This window comes from Argopecten irradians, chromosome 7, assembly GCF_041381155.1.
Source record: "Argopecten irradians isolate NY chromosome 7, Ai_NY, whole genome shotgun sequence".
NCBI lineage: Eukaryota > Metazoa > Mollusca > Bivalvia > Pectinida > Pectinidae > Argopecten > Argopecten irradians.
In genome coordinates this window covers 14,285,544-14,313,214 of record NC_091140.1, presented here as the reverse complement: position 1 = coordinate 14,313,214, position 27,671 = coordinate 14,285,544, and the positions used below count along the sequence as shown (strand labels likewise).

The following is a 27,671-nucleotide window of genomic DNA, read 5'->3' as shown; positions in this document are numbered from 1 at the left end:
CTACTCTTGATTCAATTCAACCTCCCCTTCTGTATTCCTAAAATTAATGTCCCTCCTCAACTCTCAAACTGAACCACACCTCTTTCTTTCATGTAATTCATGAATACATCAAGTACAGTTTTTAGGTGCATGCCATAATAACACAAAAATTATCATTTAGCATACAGAACTATTTGGGAGAAAATCCTGGTAATGTTACAAGACAAATACATTACAAATATGTAATTCTAAAACATTTTGAAGGTGCTTTGTTGTTGAGCAATTTTCATGTATTCATGTAATTCTCATTAAGTTAGTAAGTATTTCTGAAAACTTGGCTGCCTCTTCTGATCTGACATGAGCAGCTGAAAGGTTACAGAATGATGAAAATTCCAACAAAAAATTGACTATTTGTGAAGGAGGGACCGTTTGTCCTGTAAGAAGTAACAGCTGATTAGATTTGTAACTCTCAGCTGAGCTCACTGTAAACATCCTCAGCTCCTCTCATATTGATTACGTAAATTTTCACTTTTATTGGAGTGATGCTATCAAGTTCTACTTTCTTATTTGAATCTCTTCTAAATAATCCCGAAAGTCGCCTGAAATGCAAGCAGTCAATGTACCCATACATGTATATCTAATGCACCTCTTTACACTGCACACTTCCCCACTTAATCCAATTTGTCTCCCATTTCTACACTTGCTTCCTCATCAACAAAATGCTTTGCCCCAATCATCTATCCTTATGCCCTTTCTCCTTCCTCCATTTTGAAACTGAAACATTCCTATTTATTCAAATATCTATCCCTTCCATTTTACCCTTTCACACTGTTGGTTGATATATATAAGGCTTGACATCCTATGAACAGGAATGGTCATTTAATGACAGCCTTCTGTGTATGCAATGTGTTGCTGGTGGGATGTCTGTATGTTTTGAGAGGCTGCAGTTTTTGTGTATTGACTCATTGTAATAGCTTGACTCTTGTCCCTGTTATAGCGCTATCTCACTGATGCATACCGCCAAAGACACGGAACAGCACATACCATCCATCCACATTATATGGACAACTGCACCCCTCCAACTTACATCATGACTAAGGTAGTTGACGAGAGCAGCCATGGCATCGAAGGCTTGTAGATTGGACTTCATTTGGAGCTTAGCGAAGTTGAGTTCCTTTGTCCTCGCCTCACATAGAGCCTCGAGGCGAGCAATCTCCTGTTTGGTTTGGACTGGGTCGGGCTGACTAGGTGCAGACTTCTGGTTGTTCTTTGTCTTACTGGTCTTGTTACGATTTTGGTCTGTAATACAGGAAATTTTATAAAAAATTACACATCACACAATTTTTTTTAAATTTGTACACATAAAATATTACCTTAAAATAGAGTATCATTAAGATTTAGTCTATAATCAGTTGCACCATTGACAATTGGGGTCAATATACAGTCAAACTTGTCTAAAGGGACACCGAAGGGGCAAAGCAAAACTGTCCTTTATAGACAGGTGTCCTTTATAGCATGCAAGCAGTTGAAGAAACAAAGAAAGCTAAGTTATTTAATTTTTCCTCTGTTTTATAAAACTATTCTATAAACAGACTTTGACTATTGGAACTGTTATTGTTATTGAAAGTTAATTGATGTTGATGTTTGGAAATTCACAACACTTTATGAGAGGAAGTATTCCAGACAAAACTTTATAATGGTTAGGCTTCTCTTTCAATAACAGTGCATGCCATAATGAAAGACGATCTATACACAATTTTATACCAGTAACCAGTGATTCATTCAAGAGTGAGTGGTAAAAATTATGAAGGTCCTATACCTGAAACAAATGTCTTGCTGTAGCTTTACAAACAGAAATCATTGGGGGAAATGCAGTTATTTTACAGTGACCCTAAGGCATATTGCACAGCAATCAAAATAGCATGGAATATTTGGTATTACGTTCATTCTCCACTAATTTGCATGTTTTCAGAAATGAAAACATAAAATATGAAAATTGAAAACAAAGTTCTTATTTATTGTCATTTGTTTGGCAAATATCTCTACTTTTTAAATCCAAAAGGGCTGGCTCCTATCTTTACTCAAAGAAAAGTTATAATTGTTACAGTCAACCATCATATTTTGGTAAAGAACAGATACGTGACTTTGTTAAAATGAACTAAATTGAGGTTTGTCATTCGAAATGCCACAAAATATACACTTTAACTGAATTTTTGCTTTGGTATTGGACTTTTCTTTCCATTCAAAGCCATTTGTCCGTCTCGAAAGCAACTTGTCTTTATCAATTGCAGTTATGAAAAGTTCATTTGTGAATATTGGTTTGTATGATTCATAAGTCTGTTCGAATAGTTTCATATAAAAATAGTACCAAAGTATTTTGTTTCTATATTTTCCTTATTATCAAAATGTACCTTTATCTGCATCAGTACATGTCAGTAATTTTGTATTTGTATAAATCACAAATTACTGTATAGGATATTAAAATCCTGCTTTAAACAGTAACGTATATGTTACAACATACTTAATATATGACTGTAGAAATCTGACAGGATTATTATGTTTTTCTGTTTCATAAATTCGTCAAAATGCATCAAAGAAAACGTACTTTTCAGCGGTTTCACTTCTCTTCAATACTTTAGATGATTTTTGCCTAAATTAGCAGCGGTAACGTATCTGTTCTCTTGGTATATGTCTTTATGAAGTATTAGAAAATAAACCAATTTAATAACACGAATCTGCTTCAAAACTTGTCGTCAAAACTAAAACATCGAAATTATCAAACGATAGATCAAAACTATTGAAAGCGGCGTCGATGAAGGGATGATTATGTTTGTACCATATTGGTAACGTATCTGTCTACACCGATTCCCATTGACTGCGGATGGTTTCAGCGTTCTTGTCATTTAATTGGGGAAAAAACGACTCGCACGGCTGACAGGTAGATGTGATAACTCAGGTCTGATATTATTGGCCAACGAAACCTCACTTGTCCTTTGTTGATGTTTTTTGACATGAAGAAAAGGAATAATTCATTCTCATTGTCCTCGCCTTCCTTCACCTGAGAAACGTATCAGTCTCCGTCATACTTGATTGCCACAATCAACCCTAAACTTACATTTTCTGACCATATCTAGTCTGAAACAAATTGCTACAAATGAAACCAAGTGCACTCAAATTATGGTTTACGTACAAAAGTACAGATCCGTTACCAAATATGACAGGTACGTTACCAAATAAACAGATACGTTATTTTATGTTTATATATCACATTACCGTATCATTAGTATAACAAACATTCTAACAATATCTGGCTATAAAATGTATTTGAATTAGTCGATGTAACACTATTTTTAAGGGTTTTACACTAAATATTAGAGTTAAAGGTACATCTTTCATCAAACAGATACGTGATCTTTTATACCAGATACGTTACTATTTTGATATGTGATTTATACATTTAACAATTAATTATATACCTAATAGCTTAATCAATACAGCTAACTAGTGTTAGAAATCACGTGATTATTATCAGAAATGTATATATATATATGTTACTATGTACAGGTAATTACTAAAGGAAAATAAAGGTTTTTCTTATTTCGAGTTTCCCAACACTGGCAACGCAACGAATCTTCCCGCTTGTAAACTATTGACAAACTCTCGGACACTTGCCACTTGGTTAAGCTTATTTCGAATGTTTTATGACAAGCGTGAGAATTTCTGTCGATATGGATATTTGTCCATAACGTATCTGTCGGTAACGTACTGACCGACACTAACCCCTCTCATCATTTAAATGACACCGTGTGACTTGTCGACCAAACCACAAACATTGTAACACTTAGTATTATATACTTTTCAAACTGTGATGTGAATTTATCTCTGTGGGAAAGTGGCATCTTAGGTAATCAAGTACATAGTAGTAACGTATCTGTTGATGTCGTTGCGTAACATGTATATTTTCAAGATTAGATCGCACCTGTCCATTTAATTGTTAATGGATGTGTCCTTGTCATTAAGGTAAAAGTAAGTATACATATTAAAGTTCATTATCACGAAAAAAACGTGGACATTTGATAATACATCAATTGTGTACATGATTTTATTTGTTTGTAACGTATCTGCCAGCATAGTTTGTGACAATGATAAAATAAGTTATATAAAAAATATCTAAGCATTTTGTGTGCCAATACTTGTCTATTCTCATTGCGTATGCTAATATCTATGATATGATCGAAAAAAATGTAACATTTACCCATTTCCTTAGTCACAGATGATTTATGAAATACATTATAGCTTAAGAGGACAGTCGAAATTCGTCACGAGAGCCATATTTAATGTGATGTTGAGAAAAATCTTAATTGGTCAGAGGAACAACACTTGATTATTTTCGAAGATCAATCAATATGTTTTACGTGTGAAACAAACATGATATACTAACATGGTTTTTAAGTCCCGATATTGATAGAGGACACTTAATAATGGAATTTGTACATTTAGTGGAGAATGAACGATTAAATCTTTTGCTGGGAAGACGATGACAGCATGACAAGACACTTTCAAAAGAAGCAGAAACAGTAGTAACACAATGCGTATTTGTATCTAGATGGTAGGATATAATATGGTACCTGTATATTTGCGTACCTGTATGAAGTTTGTAGATACCTGAAGTGCACTTGTCGTCTACAGTAAACCAGTCTACTACTGGTAGTAGAGTCAGATATAAGGACAGGCCAGCCATATTAATATGTTTATATCATACAGATCACAATCGAAAACATTTCACATACTATGCACTTCACTACAGATGTTCCCATTATGATTTCAGGTTAAACAACATACTAGTATTAGTTTTTAGTTCATGAAAGTCCTTGAGTCCAATGATCACAGCGCCATTGAAAATCAGAAACTTTACTTTACCCAACCAATTAAGACAATAATATCATGACATCTTCAAGTTGAAATCCTGTGCCAAAATCACTTATCCATTGGAAAAAACATTGATGATGCACATATTTATAATTATTCAATCACTTCCTGTGTTGTTCTTTTATTGACACAAAGTTCGCTAAGAATGATTGTAAAATTTATTTGTCACAACAACTGAAGTGTTTTCCCACAGTTTATACTTCAGTCGACAACAGCTAACTCTAAAATATCTAACTCAGCCATAATACACTTTTTCTTTCACATTTCAGTGGCAAACCATTCAGTAAAATGTATATCCATATGAACTGTAACCATTCTTAGGTTCCATGGAGGTCGAAACCACATGTCATCCGGCCGCGGAGTTTACACTTTGAATGTAACCAAACTATATGTGACACCGACTATGTTATAATCCTCGAATCTCTCAATCCAAGTTCCACCTGAATACCCAGGTAAGGGGGACGCACCTGTATTCCCATGTCAGGTACTTCAGCCCCAGGTAACCGCAAAAAGTGGGGGGAAGGATTCACAAACACAAATAAAACAGTGTTTCCTTCCAGGCAACAACGTGCTAGGGAAGTAAAGAGAATTGTCAAGTTACCCGTTTACCTTAATAAAAGATAAACTATCACCGATAGGCTAGACTAGATCATAAGCAATGAGAAGGAGGGGGGGAGGGTTAGTGCACAGGTAGAAGCACAGGTAGACGACGGGGTATAAAATCGTTAACAATAGGTTTTATGTCCTTCCTGATGTATTGGGAGTTATAAAGTACATAATTTAATGTTTACAAATACCTGGGTGAGAACATGTATAACACTTGCATGTGAAGAGCGTATATAACGTGTGAATGTGTAAATACAGGTATTATGTACCTAGTAAAATCTAGTGTTACCCTCAACAATACTGCATTGTATCATGCACCAATTAAATGTCTCGTTCTTCTAAACAAACATGTCAACATATCCTGACTTAGAGAAATTTGTTCACTGTACATTTTCCAAAAGAAAGCACCTAAATGATTAAGGAAACGTTCCTAATTAAAATGAAATGCTCTCTGAGCAATGCCCTTCTAAAGAAGTTTGTACATACATGTATCACAAATATCTGAAAGTCAGAAATAATGATAAAACTGCAAGTCGTCTCATTAATATTTGGGTTGAAGCTGTGGTCTTGTGTAGAACCATAAAATCTCCCCTCTTAAGTAGGGTATTCATGGCGGCATTCTACATTATCTCCCCTGGTTTTGAAACTTGGATATAGATTCAACCATTGAAATAAAATTTCTAAAAACTATTTCAATTGATTGTTTCAAAATTCTATGGATTGGAATACATTGTCTTCTAAGTGAAGTATTTCAGGACATAGATGACTTTTACTGCATTCTTTGAAAAAAATATATTGCTGATTATATTGATATCATTGATATAATCATGCACTTATATATTCCTGATAGATTTTTATTTTTGACCAATGCCAGGTTGACCAAGGTAAAGTGACTGATTTCCCTGGTTGTCTAGAACTAGCTATATTCTTGACCATTGTCCAAGACTTACCCCTGACCATGATGTATAGTTTTCTAGCCTGACAAGGTGTAGAACTGACCGACTCCCTCAGGACACACACCCTCACTGTCGGGAGGGTCACATTCTTGTGTCCTCGACAAAACATCACAACAAACTCTCATGATATCCAATCATCCATCTTACAGCAAACATTTTTTTTTTTCCGAATGTCAGAATAATTCCCGGTGATTAGAGGGTTGGTGATAGGTAAGTAACGTGTTTGTGACGACCCCGTCGTAATGTTGACATATCTAATGTTGACATACCCTGGGTGTGGAGCAGTCCTGATTAAGTATGTATATATCCTCAATATATACCTGTACGAGTTCCGATCGCCTTATCTACATAATTAATGGACTGTGAAGTGAAAAGAATCCCGTGTAATACACACCTGTTCAATAGATTAAGATTACCGCTGATTTTATATCCTATAACTTTGGAATCACTGACCACTAATTATTTTGACCCTATGTAACAAAGTTAGATAACGATTTCATATCTGATCAAATTTGATTGCATGTTTGTTATCAAAAATTCAAGTAACAGGTTTGGATGATAGAGAAAAGTAATAGTTCACCAAGAAAAATCTTAGACCATGTGACAACTTCGACATTCAAATGTAAACCTCGATGTCGATTATGACCCAGACGTGGATTGAGAGCTTGTGGTTAAAATATTGTACATGATTAACTAATTCATATAATAAGGACATAGTTATACAAGGAAATCTAGACTTGTCATTATGAATGTGAACAAAATATTTAAATCTGAGTGACATTTATCAAACTAATTTGGATCCTGAAACCACATGATTATCAAATATCACTTAATGGGAAGGAGAATTTTAAAGGATATTTCTGCTAATTACGATTATTATAAATACATACAACTTATACAAGGGAGTGCTGTTCAATGAACCTTCCTTGATGTCAAAGGTTGTTGTCAATGAAAAAATGTGGTTTGTATGTATACATAATATGTATACACTAATTTATAATGAAAATAGTGTATTGCTTAGAACACCAATAGAGTCAGACCACATGATCTATATGTGATATGAAAAGCTTGATCATTGAGAGCTTTTGTTGTAACAGCTGCTTGATTGATCTGTACCACATCAATGTGTACCTATATATCACAATATTTATACAGCTTAACTTTGATGCAAGTATGGAACATTATCTAAAAGAGCAATGTTGATAATCTGACTTCAATATGGTACATCTGGCCATCAAAAATGATATGATACTAACAGAGTGTTAGAGAAACTTTACCAATATACAAATAAAATATAGCGTTGATTAAGAGAAGCACTTTGAACAATTTGTGACATTAGCAAGGTGTGACAATAAGAGAAACTCTGATGTGATGTTAAAGTGAACAGTCGGGCAAGGATGGCTAAAGTCGGTAAAAATGGTGTGAATGTATCCAGTATAATTTCTTATGAAATGGAAAAATAAAATCTCGTCAAAATCTGTCTGCGTACGAAGAAATTAATTTAAAGTATGGAAATTCTAAAACGTCCTCCCGGCTCACTATGTCCGTGGTTACATTTCCACGCAGCCTCGCTTTCAATGCTTTCAACTTTTCTTTACTTTAATGGTCAGAACTGGGAAACTAACAGAACTTGACCGTCGTATTAATATGTGAGAACTTTTGGAAGGCCAATGAACGCATTTAGACTGGTTTTCTTTGCCCGACTATTCACTTTAACAGAATGTGACATTAAGAGAAACTATAATTATGTGATGTAAAGAAAATGTGATATAAGAACCCTGATAATTTGATAATTTGATATAAAGAAACTGATAAAAATGATGGGAATAGAATGTGACATTCAGAGAAACTTATATTGTTATCTTAAGATAATGTGATATTTAGCGAAACTCTAAAAATATGATAGTAAGAAAAACTCTAGAACTGTGTTATTAACAGAATATGACATTAAGAGAAGCTCTGATAAAGCGATGTAAACAGAATGTATCAATCTTTCACTTAACTAACCTTGCTTAATTGAGTTAAGTTCGTGATGTTAAGTCTAAGAATTAATTTTCGAATTTTAATAGACTGTTTAATGTGATAACAAAGGCATGGTACAGATATATTGGGCCATTCAAATCTACATTACACTAAGAATACTTAAGCGAAGTACATTCCTATGCAAAGTAAACACGCCTTAACGGCTCATTTATGGTCCATTTCCATCCCACACCACACATGTCTCTTACTTTTGAAATTAAACTTCCACATTTAAAAGTTAAGGCAAATGTATTGACTGTATATGTGTCACCTACACTTGATAGTCAAGAAAATTATAGATACCCAAAGCAGTGGTGATACATGATGCTGAACTTTGCACCAAGCGATATATGTCTGCATTGACAATGACCATTAATTTCCTATCAACTGACCCTAACCAAACTCTCTCTTGGACCGTCTTTGACCCTCAGATGGCCCCTGAATCCAGGTAGGATATGGCTATAATGTTGTTAATGACCGCTATGTTCATGTTAATGGGAGAACCACCCACAATCCGCTAATTTGAGGGGCGTTGGCCAACACTGTCAGCTAGAGGGGGGTAATCATAGGCCGTCCTAAAACTTCTATGTTAAAACGGCCAGCAAAGCTGGAACTCTTCAGTTGATGGACCAATAAGCTTCAGCCAAGCCAGACTAACTGGCACCAAATAAATCTTGTTTCAAAATTCTAACAGTACATAATTCAACAAAATATGTTTCCTATTGCAAGTTTGTTTCCAGAAATATCCAAAATCTAATGTTTTGCATTACATGTAAACCCATAAGGAATTCGATTGTACCATAATAAATAATATTTGAGAATCCATGCATTACCAGAGAATCCTAATGTTCAAGATGTGATTTGTTAGCTTGAATGTATGAGACACAATTTTTTGTGGTCAAAAAAATCTGAAGAAGAAGCATTCAAAACAATATTCATTTGAATCCATTTTTAATCAAAATCTATATTATTGATGCAAATTGAACTTGTTCTTGTAGTAATTAACCAAAGAATCTGTCAATTTTACCAAAAGCTATCTCTTTATGGTGACCCATTCAACAAATCAAGACTGCATGTGGACTACAGTAGCAGAGATTCCACTACACTTCCAGGATCATAAAAACGTCCCATTCAGGTTGTTTTTGTAGTAGTCAATGATATCTAGTTACGGAGTAATCAGGACTATTGAAAGCCAGGATAACCCTGCCTGGCCTTCCCTAATACACTACAGACTTATCTCTATAGGTGATGGACCTTAGATTACCAGTACCTGTCAGAATGGCACCAGAAACAGACAAACTTTGAAATTTTACACTTTGTTTAAACGTTGCAGAACATCTCTCTTCTGATGCTAATGTGAATCTGGTGTAATGTGCAATGGAGCCATGTGGTAAAGGGTCTATATGGCCCGTATTGCTCTCGTATTGCTCTTGTAAAAGTTAATATTTGAGACAATATGGACAGACCAGTAAAGCGCTCATTAAAAGATGGTAATGTATACCTAATATTACAGATGCTTATCAAAGGGCACAAATGGTTTATCCGCATTATCAATTAGACAAGCCCAGATCTCAAATAATACAAAATCATCATTTTTAATAATTATTAACCCATATGACCTTGAAATATAATGAGAAAGGTTAAGGATTATTAGAAACCCTTACAGAATTAAAGCCATATTCTTCTAAAGACCATATTATACATTTCGATTCTTAAAACAACTTGTTAAAACAAAGCAAGATAAATATTCTTGATGGAGTTATAATAATCATGAGACTACGGACTCGGTAATCTTAAAACACAATTGTAATCTAGTGTTGACTTTAAAAGAAATGACACAATCGCTGTTCTCTATCTGGTGGTAAATTTAGCCTGCTATCAGACATGATGCATTCACGAGGGGTACTGTTACTGTTGGGAAACTGGCAAGGTCAAAAACAAAACAGAACGGCTATACCAAAATCAGTGAAAGCGAGACAGTTGGTGTACCCTAGAATAACGAGCTGACACTCTATAGAAATAACACTATCTACCAGTGAGAACAGGTCCAGCTGCTTTTCTTCATCTCAGTTGTGAAAATGGCAAGACTGCAAACAAATTTTACAAATCTGCAGAAAACATTATCCAAAACTTTCATGCAAAAACGAAATCAGATGTAGCGAAAATAGCGAAATGAAAACAAAAATACCGATAAAATGTCGATAGGACTCCAATCATTAAATCTGATTCCTAAATGTACTCATAGTGCCGATTTAGCGTAGATATACACTAAACATGTGTTTATTAGTCCCTCCCCATTTGTGTACAGGTCTCTATAATTAGATTTAGAGGTCTACACCTGGAGGAAATGACCCTGAACACCACTTTACACTGATGATTCAGCATCCCCCCCCCCACTTCCTGTACATTGTGTTTTATGGGTATCATCACTTATGTTTGCTATCAAATCGGAAACCCATCACTCTTTCCCTTTAATCTTCCTTCATGTCCCCTCCCCTATGCCTCCCTCCCTCCCTCACTACCCCTCCTCATCCCCACCCTCACATAAGCCTCCCATGGACATTTTCCTGCTGGCACTAAGTCCTCTGTAATTGTTTTAAAACCATATAACTCAAAATATCTTCTGAAATCAACCAATCAATTTGATAATCAACTGATCTAAAATAACTATCAAATGCAGAAAACTTCAACAATTTGCTCAAAATGAACTTTAAATGTACAATTAGTCCTAATACACAGGTAGCCATAACAAACAGGGTTAGGACATACCTGGTCCTAAAGACAGGTCTATTGTACATACTTTGTTATTATGACAAGTGATCCATATGGACAGGACTAAAGTATATCATCTCTGTTCTTATAGGAAAAGTGCTCGTTAGAGACAAAGACATAGTACAAATTTAGTCGGACCCTACACTGAGTGGTCTTTATACTCAGTTCATTAAATTTGTTTCAAGAGGAATTCAATTCATCACCCCATGAAATTGACCAAAGCAATAATCAATCCTTAATCAACAATAGTCTCTAAAGATGACAAGTGACCCTTATGGACTAAGCACTGTAAATGGCCCTTATAGACAGTTTTTAGCACATAGTCTGTTCTCACACTAACAAAATGGTCCTTGTATACAGGTTTATGGACACGGACAAGGACAATTGGTCGTGTGACAGGTCTTTATACACAACATTAAGATAAATTACCTTTATACAAACTAAGTGGTCCTTATACACAGGTTTATATATACTGGCTCATTAAAACTGTTCCTAAAGGACAGCTGACCCTTGTGGAAGGTTTATAAGTGGTCATGTGGACAGGTCTTTATACACAACATTTTGCTCCTAAGATAAATTACCTTTATACAAACTAAGTAGTCCTTATACACAGGTTTATATATACTGGCTTATAGCTCATTAAAACTGTTCCTAAAGGACAGCTGACCCTTGTGGAAGGTTTATAAGTGGTCATGTGGACAGGTCTTTATACACAACACTTTGCTCCTAAGATAAATTACCTTTATACAAACTAAGTGGTCCTTATACACAGGTTTATATATACTGGCTTATAGCTCATTAAAACTGTTCCTAAAGGACAGCTGACCCTTGTGGAAGGTTTATAAGTGGTCATGTGGACAGGCCTTTATACATAACACAGTAGTTTCCTAAGATAAATGACCCTTATAGATCTCGCTAGCATTTCCTACACCTATAACTTAGTGATGAGTGATCAATATACTGTATCTACAGCCTACAGCAGCTGTTCTGTCAGTCAATACTTAACATGGAATACTGACAGGTAATACAAAGCTGCTTATAACTGCTAAATAAAACATCAGTAGGAATCAGGCCAAAAATCTTGACAGCATGGCTACAGAACAAAATATAGAGGAAAGAAACTCCAACATGCTGGATAGTGGAGGAGAAAGAAACCTCAACATGCTGCATAGCCAAGGGAAAAGTAACCCCCCTGAACCTGCCAAATACTCCAACACTTGAAAACCCAGAGAAATACAACATGCCAGATATGTTTCCTTCACATGTGGTTTAGTTTTATAGTAAACAGAATTGGAGTCAAATGTTCTTTGTGGTGAAATTAACAACACTTAATGTCAAAACATATACATTATGTAATAATTAATCATTTCTTGTTATCTAATTATGATAAGCCACTTTACAACACATGTTACAGATCTTTGTGAACATTAATCAGATTTCAGAAATAGAAATATTATTCACCCTTGGTTATAGGCTTAATCATTCCACATTTAAATTGTCAACATTGGCTGTATTTTTTAGACGTAATGTTAAACAAATAAACTGTTATAATCTTGTTAAATAAGCCAGCTTGTACATCAAATCTTATCAGCAAATGCAATAATTGTTTGAGTTATTTTGGTTAAGACACCTACCTCTTGAGAAAAGTTTGTCAAAGCCCACCAGCCAGGATCGGGGACGCGACAGTTTACGGGAGGTTCGTGGTTCCGTCATATCTTTTGTTATTCCACACGACTCAAAAAAAATTTGAATTCTTCTGCAAATGTCAATCTAATTTTAACACAGCCAGCTGCACACAAAGAGATCCCCAAAATGTTTCAGAAACTCTCTCTGACACACAAAAAAGAACTGTAGAAACTCTAGTCTCTTTGATCAATTTCCATGAAAAAGTTTGTATAATGTTGAGGTGTTCACAAAAATCTAAATAAACCAAAAAGTGCAGAGAAACCGTCACAGTATCGAAATAGTCTTTATCCTGGATGACCAGTGTCACAGAATTTTCCTTGACCGACAAGCTGGACACTGGACCGAAATAACCAGTCCAAGATGACCACCCGAGGGAGATGACCACTCTGAGATGACTGGATGAGAGATGTCCAGCGAGAGAGAGGGAGAGGTGTTTCCAGTACGACCACCTCACCAACACTGAGACATCAGCTGGTGTGTGTGTACTGTTTTTTCTCCCCCAGGAGGAACACTGCAGACTTCAATTACCCTGGTGTGATATCAGCCTCTAATTGTATACAGTACAGGCAGTGGGGCCATATGTCACTCGACTTCATAAACACCACCCGGTTCAATAGCGATGCTCTTTTGTGTAAAACTAGTGACGCCCTGTTACATATATAACTGAAAAATGATGCACCATGCACAACATACAGTGCGTATTGACTTGCAGTCCTGTCAGGAGAGGAACAGACAGATATTCTGCAGTTATCACTGAAATCCCGATAATTTCTGTCAGATATGTAAATACTGAGAGAGGGTTATGTCCTTCTGAAACATTAACCAGGAGCCGTTCCAAACTTCAGTCCTCACAATGGTTCTGAAGGAGACTAGTCAGGACAAACCTGAAGGAGATTGTTACCATGGGGACCGCAGTGGCACCCAGATTCCAGAGGAAGTGGGTTTGATCCCTACTGACCCTAGATAGGGGTTTCTGTGCCTGTAACAGTCTCCTAGAGAGCTGATCTAGTACAGTCTTTGATTTCCAACTACATTAAAACCCCACTATATCAAACTTGGTGGGGATGTGTTAAGACCTACATTTCAAGCTACCTAGGGTTAAACTTGGAGTAATCCAAGCATTAGATTTTTGAAAGAGTGTATTGGAAAGACCAATACAACTTTTTGAATAAGAGAAACTCTTTGAGTTATCCAGGTTCAACACAAGAAATTTTCAACTGTATTTCAATAAGAAATTTCATCATTTTTTCACTCAAATATTCAAGGCTTCTTCAATTTTTAGCTTCTGTTTGTTTTCTCTGTTTGCTCCAACTTCTGTCCATTTTCTCTGACTAAATATATATATATATATATATAGTAACACACAACACACCCCTTCCCACAGTGAGTGTTCCATGTAGACTAGCTATCCATTTTACCCAATAAACACTTGCATTAAAGTCTTTCCATTGATTACAGTTTTCAATTAGACCCCTACCTGCTTGGTAAACATTTAACACTGTAGGGTGGAGTAAGTGTGAAGAGTTATCTCCCCCACCCCAGCAGGACTAAATATGTTTCACAAACATTCAACATCACCAAAATACACCTCACAGCATCTTCCTATTTTTCAACCCCCTTCAGCTCCCAGGGCTAATCCACATGCATCTTGAATATCAGGGGTAGTAGGTAGGGGTTAAAAGGTGGCTTAGAGGGGAGGTACTGGTGCATTAATCCTAACCAGACTAGCCAACTTGCATCTTAAGTGTAAAAATATCCTTAAATCTTAGTTTTAAAATTTTGGTCTCCATATGTTGATACTAAGTTTCAAGTGAGGGGGAGATAATCTGATGGGGGAGACAATTTGGTATGTGAATTCAGCAAAGAATTCTATCAAACATTTATGGTATGATGGCCAGTCTAGACCCTTAACATTTGGTGTAATGTTAATTAAGTTCCAACAGCCAGACCCTTCTAACCCTGAATCCTCAATCTATTCCCCAGTCTTCAAATCCACAGGGACTTGATACTTTTCTATTCGCCAAAATAAAAAAAATTACGGGACTCTCAGACACTTTAAAACGAGGACCTTATAATGAGGGTCAGGCAATTTTTATTTATAATTTTTTTTCTTTTTGGTCATAGGAATATGTCAAGTCCCTGTGTATCAATCTGACTCTGACCTGACCCTACATTTCTTCCTAGCATGTAAATCCCTCAGCCTCCCGACATAAATGTGAATGCTCTAACATGTGGTAGGCCCATTGCTAGTCAATCATGTGAAACAGAAGAGTTTTGTTAGGACAAACAAGAGAAAGGCTCCAATTTCCTCAGGGTTTAAGATGAATGTTTTCTTTGTCTCTACAAGAATTCAGAAACCCCAAGAGCTATTTTAAGTATTCTTAGCTTTTTTCTGCACACAACTCCCTAAAGATATTCTCACGGAAAGTTCAAAAGTCGAATGAGAGCCAAGACAATGATAGGCTTTTTGTGTTCTCATGAATATGTTAGATTCGCCCACAAATGTTGGTGTTTGAGTACAAAGTGGAGGTTAGAAAACAAATGAACGTTGTTGTGAGGGAATGAGGAGGTGAACAATGTGATGGGGGAATCAAGTTAATGATGTTAGCCAAGCTACATTAACTAACTCTTAGCTGTCATGTTTACCTCTCAGATCAAGGCAGCTCAAAAACAGCTGACGAGCATTTCACTTTGACAGAAATAGATTTAATGAATCTACCCTTTTGGTGAATTAAATCTGTGGCTGTAGAGGAATCTCCAGGGAGTCTCTCCGAGTTCCAGGGACAAGAAAGCCTACTGATGAATAGTTGGGTGTCTTAGTATGACTATAATGTTATTTACACATCATTTACACATAGCTGATCATAAAAACCACAGCCCATGTGTTCTCTAGCTTATCATTTAGTAATAGAAGGTTGATGGAAAGTCCATAAAACCAACTTCTATGGGGATGTTTGTATACATTAAATATCAAGAACACCTTCCTAGTGAGAATCTTTACAGCTACCACTTATTATACTTCATTATCTACTTCATAATCAAATCATTGTGTCGATGAAAACACTCATCAAGTTATCACGAATCTTGGAAAATGTTTCAAAATTAATTTGGATTCAATTTGCCAAAATCAACATTTCTAAGTATTTGCAGGTTTTGATGTACTGGTAACCAAGGTGATAGAAATGTTACCTTTATTTTAAACAAAGACATTCCCACATTGCCTTAGCAACCCCTAGGTATAAACCTGTAAACCAGATCTACACACACGGAACCTATTAATGTTACTAAAAATATCACTAACTCTAAAATATTGCATACAAACATTGAAAGCATCTTATAAGTAAAACGAAACCCAGGATGGACTCCTATCTGTCTAAGCAAGACTGATGAGAATCATGTGTAAAGGAAAATAAAATTTGGTAAGCTGACATTTGAATCGAAATTTGAAGTTAACCAAACGAAACCAATTGAATCTCATTTTAGGGATCAAATATGTTAGCAGATAGGAAACTAAATCAGTTGTTAATTAGAGCCCAATTAAGGATTAAACCTTCCACATTCATCAAGGCTTTATCTGAATCCCTCAATCTTGACAGGAAACAGCTTAGATGGAGATTAGAATCCCCTGATAGCATTAAAAATAAAGTTCCCTAAAACATCTCCTCCCTAATTCCTGAATCTTGTTGTACCTTCAAAGCAGGGGCGGATAATCAAATCATTCCCAAAAGACATGTCCATTATACGATGCAGACTTACCTCCCATAAAAAAGCTTTGATGATGACAAAATGATATAGAGAAACAAAATACACCAATATATTGGAACAACATGTAAGATTTGAGATTTGTGTTTGTTCTTGAATGACCTCTGTGTAAATACAGCCACTTAGAATAAGACCATTATGGCTTTAAACTGCTTGTGTTTATCACCAAACTTTACAAATTTTCCTGTACAGTTCTATTCCTTAATAGGTCAATACTAGATTAAACGTCATTTATTGGTGGTATAACTGTAAAATTATCAAAACCACATCATGTTACAGGAATTTTTTGGATTTTGTTTATTTAAAATTGCCTTGTGATTATTTTGAAGGGATTTCTGTTTATTAAAAGTGAAAAGAAGTTTAATTTCTATAATAAGACTTTAATCCCCTCTTACACAGCTTAATTATTAGCTTAAAAAACTCCACTGAAGAACTGATTGTTGAAAATCTGCTTAAACCATTAAACACTTGCTCTAAAGATAATCAAAGTTACTGTTAGCATTATCAATACAAACTTAACACAGGATCATGTCTGAAAACAGTCCAAGTGTGCATGACCTTTGACCTTGAATGATAACAAGTGTGACCTTTGACCTTGAATGATAAATAGTGTGACCTTTGACCTCGAATAATAAACAAAAGCCAATGAGTAACACTTTAATCAGCATCCAACAGATGTGGTCTAAAAATGGCTAAAAATGTTAGATCAGAGTCAGCAATTATCTCTACAAGACTTGGCAGGGAACAATTAAACAGATAATGTAGAAATCACTGGCACTGCAAGTTTGTTTTACTTAAAACTAAATGTCAGAGTCTTTTGACCTAGATTGAGGTCCAAAATAGAATGATATTTCAACCCTTTTAGAATGATATGGTGTGGACGCTTCCCCTGCCAGAACACATGGCCAAATTTTTCTTCTATCTATCTGCAAAGATGCCATTAAACTCAATTGACTCTGGAATTAAGTTAATTATATTTCTCAGCATTTAAGTAGTCCTGTTGCTCATTTAAACTTTAATTCTGCAGATTCTAAAACCTTGTCAAAATCATACCTATGTCTATTAACCACTATACAACATACATAAATATTGTCATCATTAATCTCCTATTGATGCCAGTTAAACATGGATGGCTTAATAAATCCTAAATCAAGCCTGTTAATTTTGATAATTCAAACAGCCATATTGAAATCTTAAAACAGTAGACTTGATTTATTTTACACAAGTTACACAAATCACTTTTGATGGCCTGGATGTAAGCACGTACTTAATGGGTCTCTTGAAATGTTGACAACTTACCTTCATCTTCAGAGAATTGATAAGAGGAATCAGGCTTATCAAAGAACTCTGACAACCAGTGTACCATTAGTATTAATAGGTAACAACCCGACACAAAGACAAAGTAATGATAACCTTGGTCCACCAAGGTCAGCCAGTCAAGGTCACTGACCGCCATACTGTCATAACGAGATGATACAACCATCAATGAAACTTTAGACATTGACCATTATTGTAGGTGTAGAAGTTATCCATGGCAATGAAGGCCATCTCGGAGGTATATCCCAAAACTAGGAGTGGCAACCAGGAACTCATCACAATCATTTCACTAGATGTTGGTCATCAGTTCAAAACACGTCCAGACATTTTTCATCTTCCATAGTGACGATTCAAACACATGATCACATTTCCACTGCACCTCTGATCTATTATTTCATAATAACAGTAATTTTTTTTACTAAAGATGGTTTCCCAAAAATATTTCACATTGTTCTTCTCTGAACATCTGTACTCCAAAAATGGTAAAATTCCAACACAAAGTTTGACCACTCAGAAGTCCACTGTACTGTTCATGACCAAACACGGTGACATCATTTGTGGGCCAGCGCTAGACCACATTGAAACTGACCGACGGTCAAACAAAACGGCTTAAAATACTAACCACTCATCACGTATTAAAATATTGACCATTCAATAGGTACTTGGACCATATCTGTTTCTGCTAGTTAAATATGAGGTGTAGATTATATAGCTCGGACAAACAGCCACACAATACAAGACTTTTATCTAACAGCACCGTTACATAAGTTCTGTAAACCCATATTCCATGTCTGACATTTACAACAGGATAAGAATCTACATTAGACTTGTCCCACCCGGTGTATTGGTGTAAAATCAAGGAGGGTGTTAAAGGGTGTATCTACCCCGAGTCATATTTTAAGTTTTCAAACCCAACCAGGTGTGGATGGTACATAATAGCATGTGGATTTCAATTTTTACCTGTGAGTTAAGTACATTTTCTCATCAAGCAGAACCAAGATTTTTTTACCTATATTGATAAATGTCACGCCTGGTTTTTACACACAATATACCAGTTCTACATGGCATGCTGATAATGTCTTTGTGGCATTTCAGAAATAAAACATGCTTCCAGAATGAGCTTTTATAGGAACTGCCTAACGAATTCAGTTATCATCGACAAAGAACAGGTCCCCTTTGAACCATTGATTTTTTCCTGATGTATACATGAATATATTGTGTCTATATAGACAACATTTACTTAACTGATAACACTGTATGATTTATAGGGCCTGGTTATCTGGTGACAATCGGCTGGACTTTAAAATCTTTCTATCACAGCTGCTAGACAAACAGTTTATTACTTTTCAGATTTCAAGTATCTGAAGAGAAAGTTGGGTATTAAGCCATGTGGCCTTTTAATTCCACAGCCACTTAACATTAAATGTAGGAAACACTCAAGAGAGAATGGCATATGTTTAGGTATGAAAACACTTCCTGACAGTTCTTTGTTCTGGTGGAATCAGGAAATGTAATAAGACCATCCAAGTTGATTTTACATATCATTACCATTCCAATCCTCTTTAACATCACCAGAGCTTTCTTTATTTTCTCTTCCAACATCCCCTCCCTATTCTCCCTTTATCCCTCCCAATTTCCACCCCCCCCATCCCTTCATCTCTTCCACTCCCTCCCCCCTTCTACCTCAGACACCCCCTCTGACAAACCAAAAATCATCTAATTGTTTGACAATCCATATGACCCAGCCTATACCACCCCCTAACCCTGCTCCCCTCCTATTTTCCATACCACCACCTAACTTAATGCCCCTTCTCACATCCCTTCCCCTTTATAATTTTTTTTCTAATTTAACCATCATCATTCCTCTTCATGTAAAACTTGTTACCAAGTCACGCTGTTTTCATATGTCTCTATCCTCATACAAATAGGAAATCTACAGTTATGAAAACCAGAAATGAAATTTTCAGAAACATCTTTATTTCATTACATTTCACACAGATATTTTTTGTTCCTGACAGCTGATACTACTGATTGAAGATGAATAATGATTCACCACACAACAAACAAATGTCTAGGTGCAGCCGACTTTCAGGCCAATTTAACCTGCTAACAGGAGAAACTATCCTAATGGGCTACATCCTCAATTGTCTGTCTTCTTCCATAAAGACAGTAATAGGTCAGATAGACATCAAGGAATGCCATTCAAGTAGAAGTAAATTTTAAACTGATTCAGTTTGTTTATTTCTGAATTTATGAAAATCTGATTTATGATGATTGAGAGTTTAATTCAGACTTAAAACAAAGATTTATGCCATTGAACTAGGAGCAAGTTTTAAACTGATCCAGATTGTATATTTTGAATTCATATGAAAATTTTGATTTATATAATGATTGAGAGTTTAATTAAGACTTAAAAGAAAGATTTAATTAACAATCTATTCATTATTTCTATCCCAGTATCCTATTGATCACCAAAAATACTGATTAAAAATCATTACCTACTTTTGAAAAGTCAAGTGTTGTGTCTAACTCTTAGATGATTTTCTGAATTTTTATATCTCTTCCTATGTATACATCATAGGGAAACTATGGTAAACAGAATAGCTAGGGTAACCAAAGTCTATTTTGAAGGTATATGAGATTATGAAGATACCTGCTGTTGTAACTGGTATGTAAAAATGTATGGGGAGAGAGAATCTAATGGGACAATATTGTACCCCTCATCCCCCAAACAAAGTGTACTCCAGAACAATTTTATGGGACCATGATAGGATGTTGAGGGGAGTGTGAATACTAGAGCACATGTTTAACATGCCCCCGCTCAAATCATCATTAGCAAGGCATGAAATTGGCAGTCCAATAGCCCTGGAGAATTAATAGAGAACACATGCGCCTTCCCAGTAGGAACTTCCCATCGATTTCTTATTCCCTCACTTGGGTGCATCTGGTTAATTCCACCCCAAAAAATCATCCACAATATCACCAACTCAAATCCAGATACTCAGTCTTTCTAAATATCAAAACTGAACAATAGAATAAAAAGTATTGTAATAACATTTGTGTTTTGTAAATATAAAACTCTAAGCAGAAAATGTGTCCAGAGTAAATTTTAGTCAAAGGGAGATAACTCCAACAAGCCCTGTCAGTATTATTCTTCACGGCATTTCCTTGGTCACTGTAAAAACACTTCAGCAACACATTTGATCCCCAAATGCAAATGTAACTCCGCAAAGGTTTTATTAATTATCAACGTTCCAGGAGGTTCTTACTTATTGGTCTCCTAACTGTTTGCCAGGAGTCTGATACTCAGGTGGATTTCATTCCTGCCTGCATGCGGCTCCCAAACTTACAGTTAGGTTTCTGAGATGGCCTCTTGATTTCTTATTAGTTTCCTGGTCCATAGCCTTTGTTTACCCAACCTCAACATGGGGATTTCCAAACTTATAGTTTTGCTTTTGGACTCTGGCCCAAATAATTTGGTTATGAGCCCCACAAGTGGCACTCTACACTCCATGCCTTTTTTCTTTTATTTTTTGACAAATCACCACATGTGGCACCACACACTTACCATTTTGTTTCTGAGGTGTACTCGACTTGTTATTTGTCTCCTGTTTGTTAGGGGTCCGTGTTGACCCTGGTTTTTTGTTAGTGGTGTTATTGGTTGCTTTACTGGCTGGTTGTGTACCGGTGGGTGAAGGCCGTTTCCCTGAGGTGGAGAGAGCTGGTGACTGTGCCTTGGGGGCTATATAGAACCAAGACCGTGCCGTTATAAAATACCATACACCACAACTAATGTCATACTGCTATCTATCTCCACTTTGTCAAAATTCAGCTTTTATCCTAAGTTTGTCAGCATTTATTTTCTAATCATATATTTCAATTTCTTACAATTTTTTTTCATAATTCATTTTAGAATCAAATCATAAGTTTTTATTGTTATCTGAATTTGACAGTCTCATTAAACTTGATGTTTTTTAGCATATGACAGTAGAAATGTTTCATGCAATATAACAAAGATACTTTGTACCACAGGTGTAAATATAATAGAAATAAGTAAGTATATAATACAGGTAAGCAATGTTATTGTTAAAAGGAGAATATAATAAGCCTACACCAAAAATTAACTTTTTCTACCGATCCATAAAAATATCAACAGAAATAAAACATCCCTATTTACCAATATGAAACCACTAAATTTTGAATATCACCATTAATCCTTTTTTTTAATTTGCCATTACTGCAAGAAGCCATAAAACTTGCTCAGTATATGTAAGGCAATAAGCTGCAGCATAAAGCCATTCATTATATGGTTACACATGCAGCATTAAATTGCTCAGATTCAATTGACATTGTGTCAATTAACATGCAGTGTATAATTGTGAGTTCCAATAAAGGTAGTTAATTGAAATTGATTTTTTTTCTATTTTTTTCAGTTTTAATATGGATATCCAATGAAGTAATCAATCAACAAGAATTAGATAAGTCTATTTAGAATTCCAACTCAATCATACCCAATACTTATAGTCTACTACTCACAATACAGGAACTGTTTAGTATAGAAACTTCATACATGTATTTCACAATGCATATGTTAATTGAATAAATAATCAATTAATATCTAAAAGTCTACTTCTAACTATTTGAATTGAAGAGAAATATTTTCTAACTAGTAACACATTAGTTATTGAGTAAAAGAAGTGTTAATGATAAACAACCCCCTACCTGTTACACCAGGTGAGTGCTTGAGTATGTGAAAGTTAATGTTTCTATTTCTGTCTATATGTTTCACATATAACTTACACTTCATGGGAGGAGGGATGCTACTTTTGACTGGCATGGATTTTCTCCTCATAGGAACAGACTCGGAAACCTTAAGATTTTTTGCATTCATCACTTTAACAGAACCCTGAAATAAATTGTTGTTGAATGAAACACTAAACACTTCAACAGTAATTGCACAAAGCTATCTCAGTATTTCATAATCTAAAGCATTTTTAGTTTTTTGGAATGAAGTATTTCGGGAATCTAAAACACTACATATTAGATATATCGTTCAAGAATATCGAAGATGTATTAAGACACACCAATTAACTCATGTATTTTAAAACATCGCTTATTAGATAATAATTCATTATTCAACAAATATGTCTTTAATATACTAAAACACAAAAATTAAATTATTTGATATTGAAATACAATGACCTTCATGCATGCTGCCCATTTCTTGAAATTATTAATGCCTAAATAATTAAAGGGAGATAACTGCTGTGGTCTTCTATTATTTTCTTTAGAATGCTAGTAAAAGCCCTACATGAAGAACAGACTTTTAATAAAAGTATGTATCACACACATTTTGCAAATATAGACTGTACATCTGATGAAGGACTGATAACTAGATCAAATTTAAGATTGATCGATAAAAAGAACCAGTAATGATGTTGGTGTACAGACACTAAACATTACCTGAGAACTGTCGGACACTGAACTAGATGAACTGTCCCTTCGTTCTCGTCGGATCAAAGCCACCGCAGGATCTAAAACAGCAATAGTACATGTCACAGAAAGTATAAATCAGTATAGAGCTGCAGGCTCCTTCTTTATTTCATTTATCATAACTTGTGTTTGAGTTAAGTAACATGGTAAACAAGTCACTTTGTCGTTGTATCAGGCAATCCTGAAACAAGGGCTGTCTTCGTTTGACTGTTTCGAAAATTTTGTAAAAGTAATTATTTCAAGTAAAAATCCTGACAGACCTGCAGATTTAGTCAATTAGGCTCATTTGAAACAATATAAAATCAACAGATCTGTCATTATAATGACTAGGTCTATCCAGTCAAACTGTATAAACGAAAACAGCATAGGACTCAACCATACATGCTTTGAGTTTTAAACACTCATTTCTAATTACTTAAACCTTTATTAGTAAGTTCCCTACCCATGAATTTTATTCTCTGAAGACCGAGATTAATATTATTTCAACTCCTTACTCATTTACCCACTGAAATAAACATTCTAGTACAGACTCATTTGCTCATTTATATTTGATCCAGCGTCCAGGTTAAATCTACAGTAAAACATGCTTATAATGACCACACAACAAATTCGCTGTTATAATGTAGTAATAGTCATTCACCATCATACTGTAATACCGGGTATACATGTAACTCAAGAAACAAACAGCACATAGATCTGGTATTAGAAATGAATAATTGGTCGATAGTTGGTGTCATTTCAACAATATTTCTTTACGATGATCGAAGTGCTCTATGTAAGTTTGATTTAAAGTTTTAGAATTCGGGTCAGTTGTCCCAGTTGCAATTTAGTAATTTAGTAAACATGTTGCATTGTTTTTAATGTTTGAGGCTTTATTGAGACAGCAGAAGAACTGAATATAAGTTTGAATGCTTCGTAATACACAATTAAAATAATCTGAATATTTATCCTATATGACTGACACAACTCAATCATTTTGAATCAAAAACAGTTCGGGCATTTCTCTCTCTTTAAAAAATGGTACGGCCCTTAAAAGGATACTTGTGACTAGTCTTTGATTGATCAATGTTTTCCGCAGGTTCATAAAACCATGTCTTAACCTAAAAGACACTATAATTCTAAATTGACCTAACCTGATAGATATCAAGAGTGTCTGTACCTGCAGAGTAAATGGAATGACTTCCTTTGTGCTACATAAGGGTCACCATACCTCAAATGTATACTCCTTCAGGTATGAAGTTAAAAATGTACACACCAATAAAACTGTCACAGACCATGATGACATTTTGATTAACATGACAACTTGTACACACATCATGGACCACATGAGTGAACCCAATTTGTATCTCGATATAGCACAATATATGTGTGATAATGAAGAAAGAAAAAGTCATGATCAATACATATATACAAAACAAGTTATTTCAGGGAAAAAATCTTGACAAGTGACATTACAATGTTAATGGGCAAAACCTATAGACGCGAACCCCGACCCTAATTATAAATCAAAATTACCTGTATAAATACACAGGTGAAAAGCCTCTCCAACCTTTACATGTACAAATGAATGGATTGGTATAGATATAGTAGATAAGAAAGATCCGAAACCTGAAGCCTGTGTTCTCTGTAGATATTACAGGGATAGAACTTGTGTTATCTATCCTGCTTATCTCTCAAAGATTTATCACTATTGTAACAGTGACTTCATTTAGTAAACAACTCTGAGTGGAACCAATAATGAAAATATCAAATTGCATGAAAATATTTGTCAGACAATAATGTGTTCTAATAGTAAAATCCTGAAGGAATATTAGACATCCAATTTAGTTCAGAGATAAGAGTGAAACTAGATTATTACAAAGGATTATTACAAAGGATTTTTAAACAAGTGGCACATTCTAATAATAATGAGGGTATCCTGCAACGATGACCTGTATTGATTCTCCTCTGTACTTTCATTTTTTTTTTCTTCAGTTTTCTCTTTATCTTTAGTTTTTTAAGGGAAGGAGGGGGGCAAGAGGAGGGAAAGGGGGAAGCCTTGTTCTATTAAGTAGACTAGAATGAAATAAATCAATATTCTTAAATCAAAATGATCAATTATGTACACGTTTTATATTGTGATCTATGTTTATAGTTTATGAGTTATTAAAACTATATTTTGTTACATTACACACCAGTAATTACATTATGCTGTGTGCGGTGTACATTGCTAAGAAGTTTAATATTGACATTATTGTATTGCCTTTAAATGTGATTGTAAGTTTACCTAAGTCACTGTTCCCTACTATATATTTCACGTTTACGTATCTCGCTATCCCAGGTGTTACAATGCTGAATCCATTATACCCCACACAGGAAATCTATAAATTGAATTGGGTCACGCAACCAAACCACTTTATCTTTAAGTGTAGCCTAATCCTTTTATTAATGACTGCTTTAAGATTTTTAAAACCTGAAATTCATTGTGATCATATCATAATTGATTTAGCTAGGCCATATAATACAGCTATCAAGGAAATTGTTTCAATTACTACATGTGAAAGGCAAGTTAGGCTTACATAGAGTTCAGTGACGATATCGATATCGTGGGTGTATAAAATTGAAACAAGATCAATACCGTAATATATCCATTAAAACACCTGGGGAGTTTGACACCCTATCATTATAGTGTGTATATCCGACTAAATCAATTTCAAATATTGATTTCATTTCTAACTCTAATCCAGACTACAGATTATGAGATATCACACCAGAAACTGTCTAAAACTGATAGATATTATATAAATGATACATATTAGGCTTCTAAAACAATAGGGTTTATGGACAGCCGTCAGACAGTAGTCCCCAAGATGGGATAGGTTACGTCACGTATGCTAAAATACACATACACACAAAATCGATAATGTACACAGAAATGCTAAACAGTAAAAATCAATACACAAGGGTTGACAGAAGTTGTGTTAGAACAGTACACACTAGTAGTGAGGACTTTAGACCTGTACTTAATCACTGAAGATTTATCAGAGTACGAGTTGTCAGGTTAAAAAATAAAGATTTATAACAAGCGTCCATAGGCAGACTCGTCTAGGTAGTAATCACATTGCTGAAACTAGTCAGTTTTCACGTGTACTTGTCCTTCTAACTAAAATTCAATAATCCAAATTGCCTCATCAAAAAACCAAGCATATTCAGTAAGAAATTCTATTCCAAATGAAATACTATATAATGATATAACATTTCGCAGTAATTTCAAAGCAGATCTGAAGAAATTTTACTTTGTTTGTTGATATAGGGAAACTCAGATTTTACTAAAACATCATGAAACCAATTTTCATATCTTTAGTATTTTCCTTCAAAAATTTTTGTTAAAACATTTTTATGTACTTTGGTCTCGATGTATATCCTGGTTTATTTTTGCCCTAGAGACTTAATTGATTATAATGTAAAATCATGGTACAAGTAAAATATATTAAATTGATCAATATTCATCAGTTTAAATCCATTCATTCAATTTTCATATTTAAATTAATGAATGACTAATGATAAAATGAATTGAAAATATTATTACTAAATCATTGCAATGATCAACAAGCCTAATATCTGGTAGATCGTATGATAATGTAATCTAGGATGTGGTATTTTATTATTGACCCTAGAAACTTGACACAGCTGGTATACAACACTAGAGGAACATGATTCCTGATAATGTCTGATTATAGAAATACTTTTATCATCGTAAGGTCACGTAAGGTCGTGTCTATAAGTATGGGGACCCTGCAGGACAACCATTTAAGGAGTAAGAGAATGAGAAAATCTGCATGAAAAATTAAATACTTTAATGCACTTATCATCATAAGGTCAGGTGAGGTCATGTCTAGGTATGGGGACCCTGCAGGACAAACATTTTATACTGAAACAGTCTGATAATACCAAACCTAGCTTTTAGTAAGTACACTTATAATTTTAAGGTCATATAAGGTCATATCTAGGTAAGGAGACCCTGCAGGATTAACATTTAAAGGTATGAGTGAGAAATCTGATGATTAAAATATTTCTAATCGCTGTAGGACAAATTGTATGAATTACCTGACTTTAAGGGATTGGAGATTGGAACTAGATAGCTACACTGACCTTTCCTGTCTCTAGAAT

At 35.0% G+C, this 27,671-nt stretch overlaps 1 protein-coding gene across 5 annotated transcripts in view; it reads right to left on the bottom strand.

Annotated features, from left to right (window-relative positions):
* The window catches only part of LOC138327622 (CAP-Gly domain-containing linker protein 1-like), a 119,014-nt gene that overhangs the window by 38,614 nt on the left and 52,729 nt on the right, over window positions 1–27,671 (bottom strand). For 4 of the 5 annotated variants that reach the window (XM_069273878.1, XM_069273876.1, XM_069273877.1 and 1 more), the window contains exons 7-10: window positions 23,493–23,563; window positions 22,830–22,935; window positions 21,598–21,771; window positions 1,067–1,278 (exon numbers count right to left, since the gene is read on the bottom strand). In XM_069273878.1, coding sequence (XP_069129979.1) covers window positions 1,067–1,278; window positions 21,598–21,771; window positions 22,830–22,935; window positions 23,493–23,563 — 563 coding nt within the window. The remainder of the gene's footprint in view (window positions 1–1,066; window positions 1,279–21,597; window positions 21,772–22,829; window positions 22,936–23,492; window positions 23,564–27,671) is intronic. The other variant, XM_069273880.1, reaches the window with a different exon arrangement.